Genomic DNA, 22374 nt, shown 5'->3' on the forward strand with positions numbered 1-22374 from the left:
GATGAGGAATTTCAGTTATGAAGATAGATTGGAGAAGTTAGGACTGTTTTCCTTGGAGAAGAAAAGGCTGAGAGGTGGTTTGATAGAGGTATTCAAAATCATGAGGGGTCTGGACAGAGTAGATAGAGAGAAACTGTTCCCACTCGTGAAAGGATCGAGAACGAGAGGGCACAGATTTAAAGTATTTGGTAAGAGAAGCAAAAGTGACATGGGGAAAAACTTGTTCACGCAGTGAGTGGTTAAGGTCTGGAATACGTTGCCTGAGAACGTGGTGGAGGCAGGTTCAATTGAAACATTCAAAAGGGAATTAGACTGTTATATGAAAAGGAAGAATGTGCAGGGTTATGGGGAGAAGGCGGGGGTATGGCACTGGGGGAATTGCTCTTTTGGAGAGCCAGTACAGACACGATGGACCAAATGGCCTCCTTCTGCAGTGTAATAATTCTGCAATTCTGGGATTCTATTACATATTGGAAGTAAAAATAGGAGGCACATGTACCCCATGGTTGGGATAAACCTGACCAAGGGCTAAACTGGATATTGTCATGAGAAGCGATTGGGTTGATATTCTTGGAAGGAGGAGCTCAATGATCTCCTTGATCTAAGCCCAGTGTAATGGAGTTATTGATCCTGTAGATTTAATCTATTCCTTGTGCTCACTGTCTGGATGGTGGGATAGCCTGCTTCTGAATTTCATTCCCTTTCTCTTTCTCATTGGAGAGCAAGAGGAGCGGGAACAGCAAAGGATGGCTGTGCCAGGCAGGCAAATGGAAGCACATGAGGATTGAGGACAGTGAGTCTGCTGAGGGCAACAAGCAAGCTCAGCCTGTATTCTGAGGAATGTTGAATTTGCCTCTCCAATATTTCACTGGGGATTTAACAAAGAAGCTCAGATTGCACTGTGCAGTCAGATGTTGACGTGGGGGGAGAAATGACTTGCCTGACATAAATTGAAATGTCATTTCTCTCATGTGCCCAACTTCCATCGCATCCTACACCCCCTCCCCAGTGTGTGTATACTGGTTCAGAAACCCTAGGAAGAGGCATGCACATCCCTCAGTTTGGGCTACTATCTGCTTGAATGACACAGCGCAGAGGTCTATATACAAGCTCCCCATTTGCCCAAAGATAAAAAAACAAATGTAGTACTGCATACATGTTAGCATCTGTGTTCTGCTGTCAAAACCCAGCAACACCTGTTTATAAGGCTTCAAAATGACATTGTGTACATTTAGCAACATGAACATGAAAGACTTTGATGGTTGAAATTCCAGTCTATCCCTGTGTACCGTGGAACAGAAAAACTATAAGCCCCCTTTCCCATCCCTCTAGAAAATCCTGGACCATTTACTATACTGCACAGGTCACAGTGATGTAAATCAGTCTGTTACATGATTGCCGAATGGCAGTCACAATGCACATGGTACCGGGATCCCGTCAACAATAAAACTGTTGACAAGAAACTTAGATTGTTTTTAATATTTAAAAACAGATTCTCTATCCACAGAGCTCCCCTATGCTTCAAGTAGTGAATTTAGTCCAGGGAAGCTCTATATAATGACTGCAGCATAGAAAGGGCTTCATCTTAAACTTCTGACACCATCAGCTTGAGATCATCGTGAGAATCACGTGTGGTTGTCCACATCATTCAGCAGAGAGAGTTCCATAGGTGTTCCCAAACCAGTCTAAGTGTAAGAGGAGAGAATAAGGGGACAAATTAGTTGGTTGTTCAGATCATCATAATAATTCAACCCCCATACACTCCCATGCTAAGCCCATTGAGGTAATTAATAAGAATATAAGAAAGTAACTGCCCACTCCTGGTTTGGTACTGAGCCCCATACAGAGTTGGTTCGTTCCCCATACTGTTCTGTTCGCTGATCCCAACCAGGAGTGGCTGGAGGGATGTTATAATTAGCCTCAGTTGCCGTACATTATTCATGGGACAAATCATGCCATGATTCCTGCTCCTGATCACTATCCTGTAACACTTGCAGGAAAGTGTTTGTGTGTGTGTGTGTGTGTGTCTGTACATATATATATATATGTGTGTGTGTGTGTGTGTGTGTGTGCGTGTCTGCGCATCTGTGCATAAAGGTGTATTTGTATGTGCGTGTGGTTTGTCTGTGTGTGCATGTGTCTCTGGGCATCTCTGTGTGTGTTCTGTTTGTCTGTGTGCGCCTGCATATGTGTGTGTGTGGCTGTATGTGCACATATGTGTGTGTGTGCCTGCATGTCTGTTTATAAATGTCTGCGTGTGCGCCTGTGTGTGCAGGCACCTGTGTGTTTGCACGTGTATGTGTGTGCCTAGGTGACTGCACGCGTGTGTGTCTGTGTGTCCGTTTGTGCATGCCGGCGTTTTGAGTGTGCAGGTGTGTCTCCGTGTGCGTCTGTGTGCAAGTGCTTGGCTCTGTGTGTGCTTGTCTGTGTGTGCGTGCTGGCACTTGTGTGAGTGGCCACCTGTGTGCATGTGCTGCCTGCCTATGTGTGCACGCGGGCGTCTTTGCACAAGCGGATGTCGGTGAGTTCTGCAGGTGCCTTTGTTTTGTGTGTGCGCGCGTGTCTGTGTGAGCATGTGAGTCTGTGTGCATGCACGCATGTAGGTCTGTGTGTGGGCACACATTTCTGTGTCTGCATGCCTTACTGTGAGCGCGCGCACGTATCTGGGTGTGTGTGTCTGTGTGTGCGCACGCACATCTGTGCGCGGGCCTGCATGTCTGTTCGCACACATTTGTCAGTTTGTGTGTGCTGGTGTCTGTGCGTGCCTGTGTGTATGTGTGTGGGCACGTGCGTCTTTGTGTGTAGTGCATGCCTGTGTGCCTGTTCGCACGCTTGTTGGGTGTTTGTGCACTGCTGTCTGTGTGTACTGGCGTGTGTGTGTATACACGTCTGTGTACACACAGGCACTGGTGTGTGCGTATGCGTGTGTCCAGGTCTGTGCACACACATCTCGGTATGTACACGCTTGTGTCAGTGTGTGCAAGTCTTGTGTCTGTGCGACTGTTTCTGTGTGCGCCTGTGTGTGAGTGCATGCGTGTGCGCACCTGTTTTTGTGTTCATGTGTCTGTGTGCACACGTCTGTTCCTGTGTGTGCACGCGCGAGGACAATGAACAAGGGTGTTATTGCAGGAGCTGTAACCACCAACTGCTTTTCTCCCCTTGCCCAGTGCCATTTAGTTAAAAGCCTGAACTGAAAGTGCAGGCGAGTGAGGCAGAGCGTGCATTAACTGTAAGATTTTCTTCAAGAACAGCTGGCATATGGGCATTTGGAGCAAGCTGCTGCTGAACGTGAAAGTGGCAGTGAGGGGTGAAAGGGCTGTTGGCTACAATATTTCATACATCCCAGAGCACAGGACAAACACCAGGGAGCTTCCAATATAAGAAGCATATTTCAAAATCAATGATTCAAAAACAATGATTCAAAAAGCAGGCTTCACGGAAGTGCGCTCAAACACAGTGAGAGTTATTCACCAAATGATCAGCAGTGCCCCATCAACCAATTAACAGCATGCAAGAATCTAGGACAATTTACAAAATTCTCCAACAAAATTGTACAGTGTGTTGCATCATTACAGATAATGCTGCTTATCTATGGCTCCTTCTAATTAATTGTGCATTTCTAGAGAAAAAAGAGTTCATTTGACACCAAGTGCATGTTTAATTTGGATGTTCTGTCAGAATCAGAAGCTCATGATTCAAAACTCATGGACAATTTGTACTTACTGGTGTCCTCAGGGGCTCCCTATGGGAAACACATACATAATGATAAAACACCTCACCTAGGCCAGCTACAGAAAGAATCATCCATATACAGTCACAGTAAAGATAATAGGCACACTGGTGTGTTAGTGCACCAATTGAAAGTTGTGTAGGGTTGTTGTGTAAATTTATAACATGGATTCAGCATATAGTCAGTTTGAAATATCTACCTTTCAGTGAAATATGTGATTATTCACCCTGTGTCCAAATGAACTGTAAGAAACCCCCTGCAGTACAATAATAGATTGTGTCCTTCCCAATCCAGAATGTGACTAGAGGATTTTGATCTGTATAACACTGGGGTACAGTCCTGGTGGGTACAGGTCTGTCACTGTATAACACTGGGGTACAGTACTGGTAGGGACAGGTCTGTCACTGTATAACACTGGGGTACAGTACTGGTAGGGACAGGTCTGTCACTGTATAACACTGGGGTACAGTCCTGGTGGGTACAGGTCTGTCACTGTATAACACTGGGGTACAGTACTGGTGGGTACAGGTCTGTCACTGCATAACACTGGGGTACAGTCCTGGTGGGTACAGGTCTGTCACTGTATAACACTGGGGTACAGTACTGGTAGGGACAGGTCTGTCACTGTATAACACTGGGGTACAGTCCTGGTGGGTACAGGTCTGTCACTGTATAACACTGGGGTACAGTACTGGTGGGGACAGGTCTGTCACTGTATAACACTGGGGTACAGTACTGGTGGGTACAGGTCTGTCACTGTACAACACTGGGGTACAGTACTGGTGGGGACAGGTCTGTCACTGTATAACACTGGGGTACAGTACTGGTGGGGACAGGTCTGTCACTGTCTAACACTGGGGTACAGTACTGGTGGGGACAGGTCTGTCACTGTCTAACACTGGGGTACAGTACTGGTGGGTACAGGTCTGTCACTGTATAACACTGGGGTACAGTCCTGGTGGGTACAGGTCAGTCAGTGTATAACACTGGGGTACAGTACTGGTGGGTACAGGTCTGTCACTGTATAACACTGGGGTACAGTACTGGTGGGTACACGTCTGTCACTGTATAAAACATAGAAAATAGGAGCCGGAGTAGGCCCTTCGAGCCTGCTCCGCCATTCATTATGATCATGGCTGATCATTCAACTCACTAACCTGTTCCCGCTTTCTCCCCATATCCTTTGATCCCTTTTCCCCAAGAGCTATATCTAACTCCTTCTTGAAAACATACAATGTTTTTGCCTCAACTGCTTTCTGTGGTAGCGAATTCCACAGGCTCACCACTCTCTGGGTGAAGAAATTTCTCCTCATCTCAGTCCTGAAAGGTTTACCCGTATCCTTAGACTATGACCCCTGGTTCTGGACTCCCCCACCATCGGGAACATCTTTTCTGCATTTACCCTGTCAAGTCCTGTTAGAATTTTATAGGTTTCTATGAAACCCTCCCTCACTCTTCTGAACTCCAGCGAATATAATCCTAACCGACTCAATCTCTCCTCATACATCAGTCCCACCATCCCAGGAATCAGTCTGGTAAACCTTCGCTGCACTCCCTCTATAGCAAGAACATCCTTCCTCAGATAAGGAGACCAAAACTGCACACAATATTCCAGGTGTGGCCTCACCAAGGCCCTGTATAATTGCAGCAAGACATCCCTGCTCCTGTACTCGAATCCTCTCGCTATGAAGGCCAACATACCATTTGCCTTTTTTACCACCTGTTGGACCTGCATGCTTACCTTCAGTGACTGGTGTACGAGAACACCCAGGTCTCGCTGCATATTCCCCTCTCTCAGTTTATAGCCATTCAGATAATAATCTGCTTTCCTGTTTTTGCTACCAAAGTGGATAACCTCACATTTATCCATGTCATACTGCATCAGGTCCGTCACTGTGTAAGACTGGGGTACAGTCCTGGTGGGTGCAGGTCTACCACTATATAACACTGGGCTACAGTCCTGGTGGCTACAGGTCTATCACTGTATAACACTGGGGTTCAGTACTGGTTGTTCCATGCTTCCATAAACAGAATGTCTCTCTGGAAAAATCAAATCTGTGGCTTGATACATGTTGTGGATGCGATTGTGCACCCATACTGGCAGTTACCCCTGGAGATCAGGTGGAATGCTCATGTTCTCCTGCCTCTTCAGAATGGTGGAAAATAGCATGCTGTCAGACCATAACGTAAAGGATAAAACTGGTTTATTTACAGGCTGCATAATACAGAAGCAGTGAGACAGAAGATACTAAAACATTACAATACTTAAGAATGACAATGGAGTTTTTACACAGGCAATTGAAATCCCCATTTTAGAAATCATTTTTTGTATACAGTTTGATAAGTGACAGACTTTGGATGAAACATTTTCTCAGACTTTCATGTTGTGATCTTGCACAAATTTCAGTGCACCCACAGAATTCAGATCTTCAGTTACAAGCTTGAGTTGTTAATGCCAGAAAACTGCCATTTCCTCCCTATATCTCCTTCCGACAGAAGTCATAGAAGACAGAGGGTATCAGTGGATGGGTGTTTTTCTGAATGGAGGGATGTGACTAGTGGTGTTCCGCAGGGATCAGTGCTGGGACCTTTGCTGCTTGTAGTATATATAAATGATTTGGAGGAAAACGTAGCTGGTCTGATTAGTAAGTTTGCGGATGACACAAAGGTTGGTGGAGTTGCGGATAATGATGAGGATTGTCAGGATACAGCAGGATATAGATCAGTTGGAGACTTGGATGGAGAAATGGCAGATGGAGTTTAATCCGGACAAATGTGAGGTAATGCATTTTGGAAGGTCTAATGCAGGTGGGAGGTATACAGTAAATGGCAGAACCCTCAGGAGTATTGACAGGCAGAGAGATCTGGGCGGACAGGTCCACAGGTCACTGAAAGTGGCAATGCAGGTGGATAAGGTAATCAAGAAGGCATGCAGCATGCTTGCCTTCATCGGTCGGGGCATAGAGTATAAAAATTGGCAAGTCATGTTGCAGCTGTACAGAACCTTAGTTAGGCCACACTTAGAATACTGCGTGCAATTCTGGTCGCCACACTACCAGAAGGACGTGGAGGCTTTGGAGAAGGTACAGAGGAGATTTACCAGGTCTGGAGGGCATTAGCTATGAGGAGAGATTGGAAAACCCGGATTGTTTTCACTGGAACGACGGAGGTGGAGGGGCGACACGATAGAAGTTTACAAAGTTATGAGCGGCATGGACAGAGTGGATAGTCAGGGTGGAAAAGTCAGTTACTAGGGGACATAGGTTTAAGGTGAGAGGGGCAAAGTTTAGAGGGGATGTGCGAGGCAAGTTTTTTTTTTACAGAGGGTGGTGAGTGCCTGGAACTTGCTGCCAGGGGAGGTGGTGGAAGCAGATACGATAGCGACGTTTAAGAGACATCTTGACAAATATGTGAATAGGAAGGGAATAGAGGGATATGGGCCCCGGAAGTGCAGAAGGTTTTAGTCTCGGCAAGCATCAAGATCGGCGCAGGCTTGGAGGGCCGAATGGCCTGTTCCTGTGCTGCACTGTTCTTTGTTCTTTGAACTCCCCAGCCTGAGTTTTAATGGAATCATTAGACTTCATATTAAAACCCAAATGTGTAAGGAAACAGAATTAGAACAGCAAAACTGATGAAACAGCAGAAGTATTCTGGGTTACCAGCAATACCTACACTAATATTATTACAAAAATACTGTTCCCTCAAAAGAGGGAGCGCGTGTAAGATGTTAATCTCTAAGATGTTCCTGTGCTATACTGTTCTTTGTTCTTTACACTTAAACTGAATGTCCTAATGTGTCAGCATGCAGGATGGAATAGGATTGTTTGCAGCACAAACTGCACAGCAGCATTTTTTGTCAATTAACTTTTTTTTAAAAAACCTTAATTTCTGAATAAAGACAGAAACACAAAGAAAAACCCATCTAGGAGCAGATAATTCTCAAGAAGTCCTACCATTGGTCATCACTGTGATTGTTTGTGCAGTGATGATACTGTCAATTGAACAGAAATAGCCTGATTTTGGCACAGGCATCACATGAAGGCAGGATCAGGCTTGGCTGTGCTGCCTCCCACGATCAAATAGCCTACTGCCAGACGGAGTGTAGTCGTACACGAAGAACATGGGTAAGGTAATGAAGGGCAGATAGAAGAAACTAGGTGGGAGAAAAGAAAAGAAAAGGAAAAATCGCTGCTGGGTCAAAATCCTGGAATGCCCTACCTAACCTACACCACATGGACTATCGCCGTTCAAGTAGGTGGCTCACCACCATCACCTCAAGGACAATTAGAGATGGGCAATAAATGTTCACCTTGCCAGTGATGCCAACATCCCATAAATGAATTTTTTTAAAAAAAGGAACTTTTAGGCCAGTTTTAGTGCGGGCCTTTCACGTGCTATCAATGCGATAACCCTTGATCTTCTGACTCAAAGGCAAGAGTGCTACCAACTGAACCAAACCACTAAGCACTGAAACTGGAAACATCCAACAGCCAAGAACAAAGCCACAGAGCTTCAGGGAGAGCTAAATCAAATGCGCATCTGCAGCTCAGTTTCTATAACTGTTTCTAAGTGTGGCTGTGATGCCTCGTGTTGAATAAGCTGCCACCAGTCAGGCCAGGTTTCTCCACCGCTGCACTCATTACTCTGTTGTTTCTTACCCACTCACTGTATTGGGCAGGTAACCTGCAAGGGGTGGGGTAGCAATATCTCAGGCCAGCCTGATTTGGGCTTTACCTGCCCTTCACGCACAGGAGTCACTCGATAATAATCAGGAGCAGGACCCTATCTGATTTTCCCTTCCCCACGTCAGGGATGCCCAGGACAACTGCTGCACCCCCACCAGTGGGGAAGCAGTGGTGTAGTGGTAATGTCACTGGACTAGTAATCCAGAAACCTAGGCTTATTCTGGGGACATGGATTCAAATGGTGAAATCTGAATTCAATTAATAAATCTGGAATTAAAAGCTAGTCTAATGGTGACCATGAAACCATTGTTGATTGTTGTAAAAACCCATCTGGTAGACTAATGTCCTTTCGGGAAGGAAATCTGCTGTCCTTATCTGGTCTGGCCTACATGTGACTCCAGACCCACAGCAATGTGGCTGACTCTTAAATGGCCTAGCAAGCCACTCAGTTTCTCAAGGGCTATGAGGGATGGGAAATAAATGCTGGCCCAGCCAGTGACACCCACGTCCCTTGAGCAAATAATTTTTTGAAAAAAGCACAGGGTGGAGATGGAGCAAAGGAAAGTTATGGGTGTGGGGCTCAGTACCATACGGGGTGAGATCAGCTAACTCAGCACAAGCCAGGGATGGAACCTGGGCTTCATTACACTTTTTTTTTTAATAAAAGGTTTGGCATTTGTTCAATGGCGCACATTTAAATGTTAAGTGCAGTCTAACTCATGATGGGAAGGGTGGGGGGGAGAGAGCACTATTAAAATTTCATTTTTTTTTTGCGTGCACCAAGTATATAAATACTGAAAATAAAGCACAAGTCACTGCTCATTAATGGTTGCAGTGAGCACAAATTCTGGAGTGGATGTCAATCTTTGGCTGTTTCGACAACTCACCAGGTCCTGAATTATATTGAGCTTAGACTTCATGTGCTTATGTGCAGAGGGTGTGTTATTGTAGGTTAATTGTGGGTGCGTCAAGCAACATCTTGATTTTAAAATTCTCACCCTGGTTTTCAAATCCCGCCATGGCCTCACCCCTTCCCATCTCTGTAATCTCCTGCAGCCCCACAACCTTCCAAGATAGCTGCGCGCCTCTAATTCTGGCCTCTTGTCCATCCCTGATCTTAATCGCTCCACTATTGGTTGCCGTGCCTTCAGTTGCCTAGGCCCCAAGCTCTGGCATTCCCTCCCTAAATCCCTCTGTCTCGCTTTTCTCTTTTAAGACACTCCTTAAAACCTACCTCTTTAACCAAGGTTTTGGTCATCTGACCTAATATCTCCTTATGTAGCTCAATGTCATGTGTTATGATGCTCCTGTGAAGTACCTTGGGATGTTTTATTACATTAAAGGCACTATATAAATACAAGTTGTTGTTGTTACAGGAAGGTCATAGGCCAGGCAATACATTGAGTGGTGACAGTGAAGCTTAAGCCATTCAGTGGCAACAGTCTTTGCCAACATTTCACTGAAGTGTCAATCTGAGGATAGCTGCAACTTGAATGTTTTCAACACTCATATTTCACTAGATTTTTAAAAAAATATTTCTAACTCTACTGAAGATGTAAAAGATGTGATTTTTAATTTTGGTACCTGAATGGCGATCAAAAATATTGTTCTTGAACTTTGGAGATGTGAGAGCTGCCAAGACAGGTGTAAAATCTTACACAATTGTATGTCTGATTCCCTCATACAGTGAGAGGACAGGGGCCTGTGTCTGTGATGTCAAGATACACACACAGAGTGATGAGACAGTGACGCACACACACACACAGAGTGATGGGACTGTGATGAGACAGTGACGCACACACACACACACTGTGATGGGACAGACACACACACACTGTGATGGGACAGACACACACACACTGTGATGGGACAGACACACACACACACACACACACTGTGATGGGACAGACACACACACACACACACACACACTGTGATGGGACAGACACACACACACACACACACACACTGTGATGGGACAGACACACACACACACACACACACACTGTGATGGGACAGACACACACACACACACACACACACTGTGATGGGACAGACACACACACACACACACACACACACACACTGTGATGGGACAGACACACACACACACACACACACACACTGTGATGGGACAGACACACACACACACTGTGATGGGACAGACACACACACACACTGTGATGGGACAGACACGCACACACACACACTGTGATGGGACAGACACGCGCACACACACACACTGTGATGGGACAGACACGCACACGCACACTCACTGTGATGGGACAGTGATGCGCACACGCTCACTCACTGTGATGGGACAGTGATGCGCACACGCTCACTCACTGTGATGGGACAGTGATGCGCACACGCTCACTCACTGTGATGGGACAGTGATGCGCACACGCTCACTCACTGTGATGGGACAGTGATGCGCACACGCTCACTCACTGTGATGGGACAGTGATGCGCACACGCTCACTCACTGTGATGGGACAGTGATGCGCACACGCTCACTCACTGTGATGGGACAGTGATGCGCACACGCTCACTCACTGTGATGGGACAGTGATGCGCACACGCTCACTCACTGTGATGGGACAGTGATGCGCACACGCTCACTCACTGTGATGGGACAGTGATGCGCACACGCTCACTCACTGTGATGGGACAGTGATGCGCACACGCTCACTCACTGTGATGGGACAGTGATGCGCACACGCTCACTCACTGTGATGGGGCAGTGATGCGCACACGCTCACTCACTGTGATGGGGCAGTGATGCGCACACGCTCACTCACTGTGATGGGGCAGTGATGCGCACACGCTCACTCACTGTGATGGGGCAGTGATGCGCACACGCTCACTCACTGTGATGGGACAGTGATGCGCACACGCTCACTCACTGATGGGACAGTGATGCGCACACGCTCACTCACTGTGATGGGGCAGTGATGCGCACACGCTCACTCACTGTGATGGGACAGTGATGCGCACACGCTCACTCACTGTGATGGGACAGTGATGCGCACACGCTCACTCACTGTGATGGGACAGTGATGCGCACACGCTCACTCACTGTGATGGGACAGTGATGCGCACACGCTCACTCACTGTGATGGGACAGTGATGCGCACACGCTCACTCACTGTGATGGGACAGTGATGCGCACACGCTCACTCACTGTGATGGGACAGTGATGCGCACACGCTCACTCACTGTGATGGGACAGTGATGCGCACACGCTCACTCACTGTGATGGGACAGTGATGCGCACACGCTCACTCACTGTGATGGGACAGTGATGCGCACACGCTCACTCACTGTGATGGGACAGTGATGCGCACACGCTCACTCACTGTGATGGGACAGTGATGCGCACACGCTCACTCACTGTGATGGGACAGTGATGCGCACACGCTCACTCACTGTGATGGGACAGTGATGCGCACACGCTCACTCACTGTGATGGGACAGTGATGCGCACACGCTCACTCACTGTGATGGGACAGTGATGCGCACACGCTCACTCACTGTGATGGGACAGTGATGCGCACACGCTCACTCACTGTGATGGGACAGTGATGCGCACACGCTCACTCACTGTGATGGGACAGTGATGCGCACACGCTCACTCACTGTGATGGGACAGTGATGCGCACACGCTCACTCACTGTGATGGGACAGTGATGCGCACACGCTCACTCACTGTGATGGGACAGTGATGCGCACACGCTCACTCACTGTGATGGGACAGTGATGCGCACACGCTCACTCACTGTGATGGGACAGTGATGCGCACACGCTCACTCACTGTGATGGGACAGTGATGCGCACACGCTCACTCACTGTGATGGGACAGTGATGCGCACACGCTCACTCACTGTGATGGGACAGTGATGCGCACACGCTCACTCACTGTGATGGGACAGTGATGCGCACACGCTCACTCACTGTGATGGGACAGTGATGCGCACACGCTCACTCACTGTGATGGGACAGTGATGCGCACACGCTCACTCACTGTGATGGGACAGTGATGCGCACACGCTCACTCACTGTGATGGGACAGTGATGCGCACACGCTCACTCACTGTGATGGGACAGTGATGCGCACACGCTCACTCACTGTGATGGGACAGTGATGCGCACACGCTCACTCACTGTGATGGGACAGTGATGCGCACACGCTCACTCACTGTGATGGGACAGTGATGCGCACACGCTCACTCACTGTGATGGGACAGTGATGCGCACACGCTCACTCACTGATGGGACAGACATGCGCACACGCTCACTCACTGTGATGGGACGGTGATGCGCACACGCTCACTCACTGTGATGGGACAGACATGCGCACACGCTCACTCACTGTGATGGGACAGTGATTTCCCCACACACCCACCCCTGCTCTTGGAGCTCTGGAGTGCTGCTACAAGCAGTTGCCATTGGAAGGGATGGAAAACCTTGTACTAATAGTTGTATCTTAATGGGGCACAGTTCCTCACTGAATGACAGCTTTTGATGTGTGGCAAGAAAAGTACCAGGAAGAGTAGTTTATCCCACCATGCCATGACTGGCCACCCAGAGCTAAGCAGAGCAGTGAGTCTTTAAAAAGGGCTACAGTGAGAGGAGAACTGCCAAGTGCTCTGTGGATAGAGTATGAGACCCTGAGTTTATGGCATCAAAACCCTGGCACTGGAACATTTTGCAATTGTTTCAACAGCTGATAAATAAAACTGGTCAGGCTATAAAATATTGGACAATGCAGGCACAAGAGACTGAATTATTGAGGCAGGCAGCATTAACTCCCAAACACATTAGGAGCTGCTAAATGGTGAGGGGCTGCTTCACAAACAGAGACAAGAGCAAATTGATTTATTCAAAAAAATCCACACTTTAATTACAGAATTCTCAAGTGATCAGGTCAACACGACTTCATGATCAGAAACAGTTCAAACTACACGTCACAATCTGACTCCGCATATCCTCTACAACCAGGTGATGCAGCTCCTGCTTTGTGCTTAGCACAATTTTGAAATTATGCAAGCAATTGTTATGCAACAAAAAACATGACAAAACAGGGCTGCTCCCACCCATATGTGCAGATAACAATGTGTTCACACAATTCCCTACAAGCTCCTAGTTATTGCCCCCCCTGCCCTCCTCTGACCCTCTGCAGTTTTGACGTTCATCCCTTTCAAAGGAGCTCACATGTATTGATCTCTGAAAGGTATCTCATTGCGAGGGGATCTCAAGTGTTTCTGCTACACCTCCCCCCCCCCCCCCCCTTTCAGATTTGTAGTGAGACAGAGAGCAGATGAGCCATGGAATAAAGTGAAATAATTTATGGGTGTGAGGAATGAAGACCAGAAACTGCTGGTTGCGACAAGTCTGCATTACAGAAGGATGGATCAGAGCGAGGGAAATGAGAATGCAGAAAGCCCTTGTGCCAGCACTAGGAGTTACTGTAAAACCAAAAAGATTAAACAGGAGATGTTGAATACTTGTCTCCTCGATCCCTTTCCCAAAGGGGTGGGCACAGTTGATTTGAAGGTCTGATTCAGCCTTCAAACCCAGCCACTTGCTTCAGATTTAAAAAGTCACAAATTAGTGCTCAGACTCAACCACTGGTGGGATTCCTGACTCTCAGCACTTGGGCCACCTTCCTCCCCTCCCTGAACAAATGCAGCATCTCATTCTGGAATGAAATAAATCTCTAGCAGCTTTAAAATACTGAACACTTAATGGAAGACTTAAAAAAAAACTTATCCAATTTCTAAAAACATATCCCTGTCACCATTACTATAAGAACTGATAATTCACAAGTTCCAGGCTTGAAATATTACTGGGATCAGAAGTCCTGCAACTGGAAGTCACCAACAAGCTACCAAACACCCCTCTAAACTTTACACCTGCACTTGCTGACTGAGGCAGTAAGCAAGTGTTTCTTGCATAAACAGCCCCCTTGGTAAAAATATATGCAGTTACCATTGGAGAGAGACCTGGTGTGTCAAACACACTCACACAGAATGTTATATTTTCAGAACTTACCAACACTGTCAACAGAGGCACAGCTTTCTTGTTAATTTGGCCATTATTAAAGTCAGGGATGTTAGCGCTGGGGAATGGAACATGTTCCATTTTAAGTGCCCAGCATCGAACACTCCCAGGGCACGTACAGCATGGGTTCAATACAGAGTAAAGAATTCTGTACTGATACAACTGTGCATCTCGGTCCTAACCTCAGAACAGCATCAGCATGCCATCCTGAGAGAAGTTATATTAACTTGTTTTCTTCTGAGTTCCCACTGTCTCAGATATCATGATCAGCACACTTGACATTTATGGCCCTGATCGATCCCTCTCCCTCTATCTCCCTTTGGTACTCAGCACCTGTGGCCCCTTGTGCCAAGTTCCCCCCCACTGCAAGGGGCACCGAGTGCTATTGGGAGGTGGGGTTGGCTCTCTTTTGCATCTGAAACTGGTCTATTCCTTAAGAGGACACAGGACTGAGAAAGGCAGGAAAAGGAAAGTTTAATGGGACCCTTGACTGTTAACATAGCTGGGGTCTCAGATAGATCTCAGAATAATTTTAATTAAAAATACACACATCATTACTTCAAACACATCTGCCATTTGACATTTTTAAAACCATTAAGCAATTGCCAGACACACCTGCAATATCTGATGCACCAGGGTTAACTGCACCACTTAGGAAAGGAGATGCTGTAATTTGGACCCACTTCATTGTAAGCAAGTTAAGTTTTCATATGAAACTTGTGGTTTAGATTGAGTTTATTTTAAATTGGTGACTCAGTGTCAAAACCATGCTCTAAAGATTGAACCATGGCAAACCAAATCACAATCCTCACTATCTGAAAACAATGCCACAAGTTCCAGGTACGAGGGTAGTCTCTGCCAGACACAGTGAACCTGGATCCAGAGTGACACAGTGAGGTGCGGGTACCAGCAGGGTTAAAAAAAAAAAATCTACAAAACCATTGGGATAAAGGAAATGCAAACTGAGGCAAACCAAGTGGGTTCACTCCAAGATATGGCACAGATAGAGGATGGTTCTTTCTTTTGCTCTGCTGATCTTCCCTCTCAAAGGGTCAACTCTTGCTGGGGTTCATAGGTCATCTAACCCTGATGGACACCACAGCTGTGCCTGATCCTGCCCTCACCCTGAACCCACACATAGGCACTGCCCAGCAGGGGAATAGTGATCAAGAGCAGGAATTTGGCATTATTTTCCCCCTCTTACTTATGGAGTCTGGACTGCCATCTCAGTTGAGATCAGCTAATACAACACAGACCAGGGATTAAACCTGGTTTCTATCTGGTCTGAGACACTCAGTACCGCAGCACATTGGGAGCACTGGAATTTATTATTTAAATTTTCTAGAACCAAAAACTGGATTAAATAAAAAAAAACAGAAAATAAAAATGCAATTTCCTTTTACTCAATGGGGCCAGCCCACAGTTTGGACTCCATTTTGCTAACATTCCTGGAAATATGGTTTTGAACCTTGCAGGCACTTAGCTGCTTGGTCAGTCCAGAAACAGTTTGCAGAATCCCAGTTTCCGATCCCATGTAGTTAAAGGAAGTTGTAAATTGGGTCCATGGGAATGCGTCACAATTGACACTTTTCAAGCAAATACCCGGTTAAACTTCCATTTTCATCCCCAACCTATGTTAAAATGTTTCAAATTGTGACACTTTTAATTAGAATACTTCAAGGCTAAAAACTGCCCTTTCATGGTGGCAGGGAGTTGAGAAGGAAGCTGAAGCTATGCTATCACCCAGTAGAACATTTCACACACAAAGAGGAGGAGCACTGTTGTGTTAGTTCATGGTCTGAAGACAGACCTGTCCCAAGTGTTGGGCCAGTAAATGCTTGGCTACAGTGGTCCATGCATTCATTTTTTTTTTTACAAAATAGTTTTCATTTAAAAACATTACAAATCGTTGACAGTAAAACTTCTACATCTCGATCGTGGCTGCACAATACCTATATAAAATACACCCTTGGGATTTACAATACATGTTGAGAGCACCAGACTCTTGGAGTTGGGTAGAAAGGGATGTTTGGTCAGCCACTGCTATATATGTACTATTATCTAAAATCTAAAAAGTAGAGTGTTAAACTAGAATTTACTTTGAAGCTTCTCATTAATAATTATGATTCTAAAACCCTACCATGGATGTTTGATTCCAGGCAACTATTTTACTGAATGCCCTCTGGTGAAAGCTTGCATAATAGCTTTCATGTAGTTCCCGATGGAACAGTGCTCAGAGTGTAACCCAATAAAGCTAGACCCCAGCGTGTTGACACAGGGATGTATAAAAGGAGCTTTCTCTGGTTAACTCTCAGACTCGCCTCGTTCTTCTATAAGCACAGCACTGCTGCTGCTTACCATGCGTCCGCAGTTCAGAAAGGGGACTCCCAGTGAGACAGCACAGTACCAGACCTAGAGGGACAAGAAACAAAGCAAAGAAAGGTCACTTCATTACGTAAATCACTCAAAGGATTCCTTCCCTCTCTCCACCACACATCCCCCCACTGAGTCTAAGGAGCAGGCTCGGTTGGTTGCCAGGTTCTTTCCTCTCTGCACTCTATACATCAATCATCTGTTAAGGGGAGTAATGTGCAGAAGGCAGAGGGAGATTTTCTGTGTGTGCTAGGTGTACTGGAATCGTAAAAGTGTTTATAAAGAACAGGTTTACAACCTCTGTGAAAAGAAGAAGGGTCACTGACCCGAAACCTTAACTCTGCTTCTCTTTTCACAGATGCTGCCAGACCTGCTGAGTGGTTCCAGCATTTCTTGTTTTTATTTCAGATTTCCAGCATCCGCAGTATTTTGCTTTTATTTAAGGTTTACAACCTCGCTGCCCCTAGCAGAGTGCAAATCTGCCCAGAGTATGCTGACATTTCGAGCGACACATTCAAAATGAGTTTTCTCTGGTTAACTCTCAGATTTGCCTCATTCTTCCATGAGCACAACACGGCTGATGCTTACCATGCATCTGCAGTTCAGAAGGAGAACCCCCAACCCAAACTAGTTTGTACAGTTTTTCTTGGATGCTCTATTGTTCTGTAGAAATTCCTCACCCTAATTCCATTCTGGAAGGGGTGCCTCTTTCTAGGGTACTTGTGCCAGCCTCCCTCACAGTTCTCTATCATTGGGCTGACACAGCAAATGCTGGCACATAAAGGCATAAGAGCAGAGGTTGATGTCCATACAGGTATATGCACTAACAAGTGTCTCTGGATAGCTATCATCTGCAGGAATGCAGGCTGATTCTCTACCTGCCTTGCCCAGGGATGCTGATCCAGTCTGTTTTACCTCCTACACCACTCCAAGTAAGAAACCCAACACAGACAGGGAATCACAGAATAATGCAGCACAGGAGGCAGCCATTCAGCCCATCATGCCCATGCTGGCTCTTTGGTAGAGCTTTCCAATTCGTCCCACTCGTCTGCTCTTTTCCCAGAGCCCTGTAAATTTTTCCCCTTCAACTATTTCTCCAATTCTCTTTTGAAAGCTACTATTGAAATGTTCTTCCACCGCCCTTTCAAGTTGCACGTTCCAGATCACAACAACTCGCCGTGTAAAAAAAAAATTGTTTCGTCATCTTGCCTCTGGTTCTTTTGCCAATCACCTTAAATCTGTCTCTTCTGGTTCCTGACCCTCTGCCAGTGGAAACAGTTTCTCCTTATTTAATCTATCAAGACCCTTCATGATATTGAACACCTCTACGAAATCTCCTCATAACCTTCTCTGCTCTGAAAACAATCCCAGCTTCGCCAGTCTCTCCACACAACTGAAGTCCCTCATCCCTGGTACCATTCTAGAAAATCTCTTCTTGCACCCTCTCCAAGGCCTAGACATTCTTGTGGTGCCCACTATTCGACAATACCCCTGTTGAAGTATAACCAGTGTTTTATAAAGGTTTACCATAATTTCATTGGTTTTGTACTCTATTCCTCTATTAATAAAGCCCAGGATCCCATTTGCTTCAACAGCTTTCTCAACTTGTTCTGCCACCTTCAAAGATTTGTGTAAATACATCCCCAGGTCTCTGTCTCTGCACCCTCGCTAAGATTGTACTAACAAATCCATATTGCCTCTCCTCATTCCTCCTATTAAAACGCATCACTTCACACTTCTCTGCTTAAATTTCATTTGTCACACGTCTGCCCATTTCACCCTTCTGAAGTCTGTTACTACCCTTCTCATTGTTCACTACGTTTCCAAGTTTTATATCATCTGCAAACTTTGAAATTATGCCATGTATGCCCAACTGAATCTGGGCTTTCCAGCTTTGCATCAGCACACCGAGCAGGGCATGAACCGACTGAGCTAGTATGAAAGCTCTTTTTATGACGGATAGCAGGAGAATCTGTGCCAGGACTTACCAGGTAAGCGACAAAACTCAAGTATGCAAGTGAAATGATGGCTGCAATCAGGTAAAGTGCCACATGCCCCAGGCTCGAAACATAAACTATCACAAAGTACATATTAATGGCACAGATGATAAAAACAATGATACCGCCAGCGATCTTCCATGCCCTAAGGGGGGGAAAAAAAAAACACAAATGCGAATTATGCTCAAGACATCATAACCAAGACCACCAATTTTATATAGAATTACACACAAATTACAACATAGGTCATTCAGTGCAACCAGTCTTGTTAGTGTTTACCCATCCATGAGCAGTATTCTAATCCAATGCTCCCAGCCTGACCCTTTATTTCCCTTGCTTCAAGCACCTGTCGAACTGATTCTTAAATGTTGCCATGTTCTCTGCTTCAATCACTAACCCCAGTTAACTGGAGATAACTCTCTGGGGAAATGAAGCTTCTCCTACTCTGTCCTAAATTTCTTACAATTAACCTGATATCGGTGTACCCTTGTTCTTGACCCCTCATCTGCTGCAAACAGCCCATTTCTATCTACCCTGTCCCTTTTCAGAATTTTTAAAACTTGTATCACCCTGTAATCTGCAGTTCTAGCAAAAAGACAACTTTTTTCCAAGTCTTCCTTTGTAACTGTATTTCTTGATAACAGGCAGCATCCTAGTGAATCTGAGCTGCATCTTCTCTATTGCCTTAACATTCTTCCAATAACGTGCAGTGCAACACTGCGCACAGTCCTCCATCTGTGGTCTTAGTAAATTTTTATATAAACTCACCATTACACCTCCACTTTTATATTCCCTACCTAGGCTAAAAGACTTAAGTGATGAGGACAGGTCGCATAAACATGTGTATTCCCTGGAGTTTAGAAGGTTTAGAGGTGATCTAATGGAAGGGTTTAAAACGATTGAAGTAATCAATGGGGGAAGATATAGAGAAGTTGTTCCCTTGGGTGAGGGAATCCAGAACAAGGGCAATTAATCTTAAAATTAGAGCTAGGTCATTCAGAAGTGAAGTCAGGAAGCACTTTTTTTTTTAAACACACAAATGGTGTTAATTGTATATATCAATTGGGTATTATTCAGGCAGTGGCATTAATTGGGGACTCGCCTGTGCTTATATATAGCAGGCTGAAAGAAGGTTGTTACACACAATATGTAATGTATCTCTAAATAAAAGCTTGAAAATGTATAAAGACAATGCTCCAGTTCTATCCTTCACCACCTGGCTATCTGAGTTATAACAAAGGTAATGGAAATCTGAAACATTCTCCCTAAAAAGCACTGGATGCAGGGGGATAATTGGAGTTTTCAAAACTGTGTTTGATGGATTTTTGTTGGTAAGAGTATCAAGGGACATGAAGCTAAAGCAGATAAAATGAAGTTGATGCGCAGATCAGCCAAGGTTTTTTTTTCAATTCTTTCATGGGATGTGGGCGTTGCTGGCAAGACCAGCATTTATTACTTGTCCTTAATTGCCCTTGAGAAGGTGGTGGTGAGCTGCCTTCTTGAACCGCTGCAGTCCATGTGGTGTAGGTACACCCACAGTGCTGTTAGGAAGGGAGTTCCAGGATTGTGACCCAGCGACAGTGAAGGAACGGCGATATAGTTCCAAGTCAGGATGGTGTGCGACTTGGAGGGGAACTTGCAGGTGGTGGTGTTCCCATGCATTTGCTGCCCTTGTCCTTCTAGGTGGCAGAGGTCACGGGTTTGGAAGATGCTGTCTAAGGAGCCTTGTTGCGTTGCTGCAGTGCATCTTGTAAATGGTACACACTGCTACCACAGTGAGCCAGTGGTGGAGGGAGTGAATGTTGAAGGTGGTGAATGGGGTGCCAATCAAGTGGGCTGCTTTGTCCTGGATGGTGTCAAGCTTCTTGAGTGTTGTTGGAGCTGCACCCATCCAGGCAAGTGGAGAGTATTCCATCACACTCCTGACTTGTGCCTTGTAGATGGTGGACAGGCTTTTGGAGAGTCAGGTGGTGAGTTACTCCCCTCAGAAACTCCCAGTCTCTGACCTGCTCTTGTAGCCAGTGTTTATGTGATTGACCAGGAGCTTCACTGGACCAATGGTAACCCCCAGGATGTTGATGGTGGGGATTCAGCAATGGTAATGCCATTGAATGTCAAGGGGAGATGGTTAGATTAATTCTCGTTTGAGATAGTCATTGCCTGGCACTTGTGTGGTGTGAACGCTACTTGCCACTTATCAACCCAAGCCTGAATGTTGTCCAGGTCTTGCTGCATGTGGACACTGACTGCTTCTATATCTGAGTCGCAAATGGTACTGAATATCGTACAATCAGCGAACATTCCCACTTCTGACCTTATGTGGAGGGAGGGTCATTAATGAAGCAGCTGAAGATGATGGTTGGGCCCAAGACACTACCCTAAGGAATCCCTGAAGTAATGTCCTGGGACTGAGAGGATTGACCTCCAATAACCACAACCATCTTCCTTTGTGCTCCCAGTGGAGGGTTCCCCACCCCACCGATTCACATTGATTTCAATTTTGCTAGGGTTTCATGATGTCACTCTCACCTCTGGAATTCAGCTCTTTTGTTCATGTTTGGACCAAGGGTGCAAGGAGGTCAGGAGCTGAGTGGCTCTGGCGGAACCTAAACTGAGCGTCAGTAAGCAGGTTATTGTTCAGCAAGTGCCACTTGATAGCACTATTGATGACCCCTTCTATCACTTTCTGATGAACAAGAGTAGACTGATTGCATCAGTGATTGGCCGGTTTGGATTTGCCCTGCTTTCTGCACACAGGACATACCTGGGCAATTTTCCACATTGTCGGGTAGATGCCAGTGTTGTAGCTGTAATGGAACAGTTTGGCTAGGGGCGGGCCTAGTTCTGGAGCACAAGTCTTCAGTATTATTGCTGGAATATTGTCAGGGCCCATAGCCTTTGCAGTATCCAGTGCCTTCAGCCATTTCTGGATACCACGTGGAGCGAATTGGATTGGCTGAAGTCTGGCACCGGTGATACTGGGGACCCCAGGAGAAGGCAGAGATGGATCACCCATTTGGCACTTCTGGCTGAAGATGGATGCAAATTAATCAGCCTCAACTTTTGCACTTAAGTGCTGGGCTCCCCCATCATTGAGGATGGGGATATTTGGGAGCCACCTCCTCCAGTTAGTTTTTAATTGTCCATCACCACTCACGACTGGATGTGGCAGGACTGCAGAGCTTAAATCTGATCCATTGGTTGTGGGATCACTTAGCTCCAGCTAGATCATGATGCTTCCCCTGTTTAGCATGCATGTAGTTCTGTGTTGTAACTTCACCAGGTTGGCACCTCATTTTGAGGTATGCCTGGTGCTGCTCCTGGCATGCCCTTCTGCACACCTCATTGAACCAGGGTTGGTCCCCTGGCTTGATGGTAATGGTAGAGTGTGGGATATGCCGGGCCATGAGGTTACAGATTGAGGTTGTATACAATTGTGCGGCTGCTGATGGCCCACAGGTCCTCATGGATGCCTAGTTTTGAGCTGCTAGATTTGTTCTGAAGCTATTCCATTTAGCACGGTTGT

The 22374-nt window shown here is 46.1% G+C and overlaps 1 protein-coding gene across 8 annotated transcripts in view; it reads right to left on the reverse strand.

The window, feature by feature from the left end:
* Positions 1-1157: 1157 nt before the first annotated feature.
* The window catches only part of slc11a2 (solute carrier family 11 member 2), a 110844-nt gene continuing 89627 nt past the window's right edge, over positions 1158-22374 (reverse strand). For 7 of the 8 annotated variants that reach the window (XM_068024628.1, XM_068024625.1, XM_068024627.1 and 4 more), the window contains 3 exons: positions 18840-18993; positions 16837-16890; positions 1158-1685 (listed from right to left, as the gene is read on the reverse strand). In XM_068024628.1, the coding sequence (XP_067880729.1) occupies positions 1626-1685; positions 16837-16890; positions 18840-18993 (268 nt within the window). In that variant the 3' untranslated portion in view covers positions 1158-1625. Of the gene's footprint in view, positions 1686-3723; positions 3743-16836; positions 16891-18839; positions 18994-22374 lie in introns of all 8 variants that reach the window. The other variant, XM_068024623.1, reaches the window with a different exon arrangement.

The sequence above is a fragment of the Heterodontus francisci genome, chromosome X (genome assembly GCF_036365525.1).
Source record: "Heterodontus francisci isolate sHetFra1 chromosome X, sHetFra1.hap1, whole genome shotgun sequence".
In the NCBI taxonomy this organism is placed as follows: domain Eukaryota; kingdom Metazoa; phylum Chordata; class Chondrichthyes; order Heterodontiformes; family Heterodontidae; genus Heterodontus; species Heterodontus francisci.